The sequence below is a fragment of the Oryzias melastigma genome, linkage group LG8 (genome assembly GCF_002922805.2).
Source record: "Oryzias melastigma strain HK-1 linkage group LG8, ASM292280v2, whole genome shotgun sequence".
NCBI classification, from domain to species: Eukaryota; Metazoa; Chordata; class Actinopteri; order Beloniformes; family Adrianichthyidae; genus Oryzias; species Oryzias melastigma.
In genome coordinates, this window is record NC_050519.1 from 1,791,489 (window position 1) to 1,797,498 (window position 6,010).

The window sequence follows — 6,010 nt, forward strand, 5'->3', positions numbered from 1 at the left end:
CTTGAAATAGAATAAAAAAAACAAAGTTTTCTTCTGTTGTGCACACATTAGAATGGTTCTTTTTGAACTCAACATCCATCTTTAGTCCTGGATCAGTAACAAAAATGAATTAAGTCTCTACAGATGAACAGTTAGTTAGTCTGGAGGCTTCTGCTCTGCTTCGTCTTCATTCACACAAAAAAGAAGAAGATGTTTGTCTCCATTCAGGCTCTGCATCATTTTTTAGAATCATCATGAAGCAGCAGTTTAGCGATGAAAAGTCTGACTGAAGCATGTGTCCTTCCTTCCTCAGTCTCACTGTCAGTGGAGACAGCCCCCCGGCAAGGAGATCTACAGGAGGAGCAACATCTCTGTGTACGAGGTGGACGGGCGGGACCACAAGGTGAGCCAGTCTGGAAATGTCCATCTTCCAAATCCACGGAATCCTTTTCGGGGTCACAGGGTTGCTGGGGCCTATCCCAACTACACACACTCACATTGACACCTAGGGACAATGTGTAGTACGTGTCAAAGTCAAGGCCCGGGGGCCGGATCCGGCCCTCCGGGTAATTCTATCCTGCCCTCCAGATCATTTTATTTTATTGTTATTAATGACCTGATGATATCTTGTGCTCATTTCGAACTTGTATAATTTTGAAAAAATATATTTTTATGGAGAGTAAAATATTGAAAGTTATTTAAGGTTTAAGTTGATTTATTCTGGAATAATATTCCTGACTTTTTATTATTCATAATTATGTTAAAAAGTTACAGTTTTAATGCTTTAAAAATTGTCATTCTGCAGCTTTTTGGATTATTTTGGCATTTACTAAGATTATTAGGCTGTTTTAGAGCTTAGCTAATATCTAGGCTACATGCTAGCTGTTTTGGCTAACTTTGGCTTTTCTTTTTCAGTTTTTTAGGCTGTTTTGGAGTTTAGCTAATATCAAAACACTGGCTGTTTGGGCTAATTTAGACTTTTTAGGCTATTTTGAAGTTTAGATAATATTTCAGCTGCATGCTAACTGTTTTGGCTAATCTTAGTTTTTTTTTGTTTTAGTTTTTTTGGTTAATTAGTCATTTAGCTAATCTTTTAGCTGGTTATCAGCTTCAGTGTTTTTTAGCTATCAATTTCAGCATCTTCAGAGTCCAAATTCATCTCTCAGCATTCACACTAGCATTATCACAGGTAATGCTAAATATCTAGTTCATAATTATGTTAAAAACTTACGGTTTTAAAGTGTTAAAAATGTCGTTTTAGAGTGTTCAATAAATGTTTATCCTGTTTGACCTGTGACCTAAGGTGTGTTTTGGATTTTGACCCCTTCTGTGATTGAGTTTGACACTCCTGGTTTAGGGTCATCAGTTAATCTATGAATGTGTTTGAACTGTGGGTGAAATCTGGAGAAAACCCTCTCATGCACGAAGAGAACATGCTAACTCCACACAGAAAAAACCCAGTTGGGATTCGAACCAGGACCTTATTAGTGTGAGAGGAGGGTGCTAACCACTCTACCACCGTCTGACCTGTAAATGTTAGTTTGTTTTAAGTGATATTCGGTTTCTGTTTGCAGATTTACTGTCAGAATCTTTGTCTTCTGGCCAAACTGTTCCTCGACCACAAGACGCTTTATTTTGACGTGGAGCCCTTCATCTTCTACATCCTCACTGAGGTCAACAAGCAGGGGGCGCACATCGTCGGATACTTCTCCAAAGTGAGTGATGGCACATTCCCGTTTAGTGGAAGCTCTAAATAAATAATTTATTTATTTATTTATTTTTGAAGAATTGAGTTGATTATTGAGTCTAACCTGAACCAAAACACTTACTATGGTGATAAAATGTTCTGATTTAAAGGTTCAAAGCCACAATATGAAAGTGGAGAAATGATGGATTAATGATTTAAAGCTCAGACCTTCAAGAGAAGTGTTTTTCCCTCCTACCTGCCTCTGAGCTCATCTTTGTCCTCTCCTCAGGAGAAGGAGTCTCCGGATGGAAACAACGTGGCGTGCATCCTCACGCTGCCGCCGTACCAGCGCCGAGGTTACGGGAAGTTCCTCATCGCTTTCAGTGAGTTGTCCGTTTGTTGATTCTTGAGTTATCTTCTTTAGAAAAAGGATCTGCATCTTTGTTTTGCTTCGTTTAGATTTGCCGCCTGACTAACGTAAGTGGTGCTCGTTTTTGCAGGTTACGAGCTTTCTAAGCTGGAGAACACGGTGGGTTCTCCTGAGAAACCTCTGTCCGATCTGGGGAAGCTGAGCTACAGGAGTTACTGGTCCTGGGTGCTGCTGGAGATCCTGCGGGACTTCAGAGGAACTCTGTCCATCAAAGACCTCAGGTAGATGTCAAAACCTCTTCGACAGTTTGTTCTGGAGTGAAGGAAGGCTCCTTTCTGAATCACCTGTGACGGCTCTGACTCACAGCCAGATGACCAGCATCACGCAGAGCGACATCATCAGCACGCTGCAGTCGCTCAACATGGTGAAGTACTGGAAGGGTCAGCACGTCATCTGCGTGACCCCCAAACTGGTGGAGGAGCATCTAAAGAGCGCCCAGTACAAGAAACCCCCCATCACAGGTGAGCGCAGGAACGCCGCAGGAACACTTCAGTCACAGGGTTTCTGTAAAGACGACGGCAGGACCAGAAGTCCCTCCATATCGATCAAAATTGTTTTCATTTTAACTGTCAACCACAATAGCTTTGCTTTAACAGAAGGTTTTTACAATTTATTTTTAGTGTATTTTAATTCTATGACCTGTTTTGATTGTGAGTCATTTTTGCCTCTTGATCAGGACTCCCTTGAAAAAGCGATCAATGGATCTCAATGGGATTTAAATATATATAAAAACAATACTTTTGTTAATGTTCGTTTTGAAAAAACTAAAACAATTAAGCTCATCTTGATCACTAAAACTTTGTTTTTGTACTTTCAACCGCAACAGTTTATTGACATTTGTAAACTTTAACAAAGATGTTACAATTCTAAAAGCTTTTTATTTGACAATTTCTCAATAGCTTAAGTTTTTACAGTTTTCCCTCCATTTAAGTTTGATTAAAAGTGTTAAACTACTGTATGAATGTGCTGCATTTAAGAGGCGCAGGAATAAAAAGCATGAGTTTTGATGAGTTTTCAGCGATTAAAGCAGCATATCTGTCTAAAAATGTGCAATTGTTGCTGTTTAATTCCTTACTTTCCTGTCTAATTTTGCTATGATTCATACATCCTTTTATATTTGTTGTTTCAAGATTGTAAATCCTTAAAAAAATCCATTCCTCTGCAAAGAGCGGATCTGCGTTAGAGGAGTGCAAACATGATCAACTTCTGTTAGTTAAAGTAGATCTCTTCTTCACCGATCTGCTTCTTCCCTCCCTTCCTCTTCTCTTTCAGTGGACACCATGTGCTTAAAGTGGGCCCCTCCCAAGAACAAACAAGCCAAACTGTCAAAGAAGTGAAGCTCTGAGACCTCCCATGTCTCCTGTTTCCTCACACACCCTGTAAATAGTTGTTTGTAGCATCTGTCAGTATTTTCTTACAATAAATGTGTTCATAAAAATGTTTTTTTGTCGTTATTTGCTGTGTACTTGTGTGTTCAATCATTAAAATGCCTTTTCTCTGGTTGTCAGGAAAAGTGGTTTCTCTTATCTAGTTCCTGAACTGTCCTGCAGGGGGAGCCAAAGCCTCATGTTTCAGCTTCTGTGTCATCAGTGTCTGATGGATGAAGCTGTCAGGTTCTCTTAGTCACCCGTCTGTTGGATTTACCAAGAATGTTCGCCATCCTGGTTCAGACTTTTAACCACAAATCCTGGATGAAGAGTTGAATCACTTTAGGATGAAAAAGAGGTTAAGAATTCAAACATGATTAAACAAAACATGATGTAATGTGATCTGAAACAACTAGATGTGAAGCTGAAACAAAAATTGTTAATGATAAGGAAGTTAAACATCACCTGAAAATCATTTTTTCTGCTGGTTCCAACCAGCTCTGCAGAAGAGTAACTTAAAAGGGTAATTGACTTTTAACAAAGATTGCTTCACAGCAAGATGTTGTAGTGTTGAACATCAGTGTTGAACAATTCCTGTTAAAAAATCTTAATCTTCATCTATTTCTTGTTCTGCTTTGTCATTTTAACCTTCAGGGAAAAGTTCTTCTTGGAAGTCTGTGGTTCAGTTAAAGTACAGAAAGTCATCTTTTGTTTCCATAAACTTTTTTCTTTTGCAGGAATGTTGTCCAAGAGTGTTTACAGACCAGAAAAGTCTGTTTGTCCAGATCGAGTCCTGAACTTTGTGTTTGGTCTGGATTCAGACTGCCGCCAACTGGACTGTCTTGTTTCAAACTAAAGCTTGTAAACAAAACCATGTGACTAAAGATCTCTTCAGTCATTGGGTAGGAATTACGAGGGCAGGACAAAGCAACTAGAGGCAGAAATTATAGAAGTCCTTTGTTTTGTAATCCTTGTCAGGATCACTTATTCAATCTTTACATTTCTCTGACCAAGTTTGAACATCTGTATCAATGTCAGGTACAGCCTGCAATCATCCCCACATATTTGCTGTGTCTTATAGCTGCTCCAATTTTGTGTTTACATCCTTGCCTGAGGAGGTTTTTAAGAAAAACCTAAAAACTCATCTTTTTAAGATAGCTTTTAATGTTTTTTTGTACTATTTAAAATTTTATATATGGTCTTGGTCTTACCTGTTTTTATGAATTATTACTATTTGTTATAATATCATTATTATGAATTTCTTTATTATGTATTTATCTTTTACTCCACCTTTGTTTTTGAACTATTGTCTTCTAACTCTTGGCTAGGTCATTTGTTTTCGGGCCTGGGGGTCACGGTCCAGCCTGTACCCCTGGTTCCCTGGCTCTGGTTTCTCCTTGGCTGGTGGGAGGCTGGGGGTTGTGGGGCTCTAGGTTCTTGGGTCAGGATGTGGATGCCCAGCTGACAGGAGGTTAGGGCTGACATCGTCTTCACGGTTCTCTCTTCTATTTTTATTTACTCATATTTTATTTCTATTTTTATTCATTTTTAATATATACTGTAACTCAGTATGTGCACATGTATGTCTATGTACTGTATATATGTATATGTGTATATATATGTATATGTAAATATAAGGGGGTTGTTCTTACATTTTTTTTTGGTATATCAAGAGAGTGTTTTTATTTTGTTGTTTGTTTCAGCATGTACTACACTTTGAGATGTATTTTTATAGGAAAGGTGCTTTGTTAATACAATCAATTTGAATTTTGAATTTAATGCTCTGCCCTGGTGGCTGTTTTGGTCCAGTTGTTCCACAAGTGACTCTACAGTCGGTTTCACTGCTGATGGGTCCCAAACAGACGTTTTTAATACTCATTTATGTCTGCTTTAAATAGAGTTTGGATGTTCTGTGTAAAACAGGAAAAACAAGTACAACTCAACTTACAGTTTTTTTTAACACGCTTTGCATCAAAGTTAGCATCAAACCAACAGCCGTTAAAAGCTCAAAGCATTAAAATACCAGAAAGTGGCTGCACAAGCCTCAGGAGAACTGGAAGACCCACCTGTGCTCCCTTTAAGATGCAGTCACTCGCACTACGAAGCTGCACTACGTCAAGGGGCACTCCCCCACCCAGAGAGGGCAAACTACCTTTCTCCGGTCCAGAACCATAGCCTCAGACTCACTTACTCAGACCACTGACCTGTCATCCCGCCACTTCACACTCGGCTCCAAACCACTCCTGGGTTGATGAAGTCAACATGACAACATCACGTGCAAAGAGCAGAGAGGAAGTCCTGTAGTCCCTAAACCAGATCCCCTCTTGCCCCGTGCTGCGCCAAGAAATTCTATCCATAAAGACTATGAACAGAACCGGTAATAGTCATACTCCCAGAGCACCCTCCATAGGACACCACGGGGAACGCGGTCGAATGCATTCTTCAAATCCGCAAAACAAATATGCACTGGATGAGTGAACTCCCACGAACCCTCCAACACTCTGAAGAGGGTGTAGAGTTGGTCCACTGTTCTGCGACCAGAGCTGA

General features: G+C 39.7%; 1 protein-coding gene across 2 annotated transcripts in view; it reads left to right on the forward strand.

Moving 5' to 3' along the window:
• Window positions 1-3,536, forward strand: part of kat8 (K(lysine) acetyltransferase 8) — a 7,446-nt gene extending 3,910 nt beyond the window's left edge. The window contains exons 6-11 of one of the 2 annotated variants that reach the window (XM_024272251.2): window positions 293-382; window positions 1,554-1,694; window positions 1,956-2,049; window positions 2,167-2,317; window positions 2,403-2,557; window positions 3,369-3,536. In XM_024272251.2, the coding sequence (XP_024128019.1) occupies window positions 293-382; window positions 1,554-1,694; window positions 1,956-2,049; window positions 2,167-2,317; window positions 2,403-2,557; window positions 3,369-3,433 (696 nt within the window). In that variant the 3' untranslated portion in view covers window positions 3,434-3,536. The remainder of the gene's footprint in view (window positions 1-292; window positions 383-1,553; window positions 1,695-1,955; window positions 2,050-2,166; window positions 2,318-2,402; window positions 2,558-3,368) is intronic. The other variant, XM_024272252.2, reaches the window with a different exon arrangement.
• Window positions 3,537-6,010: the final 2,474 nt, after the last annotated feature.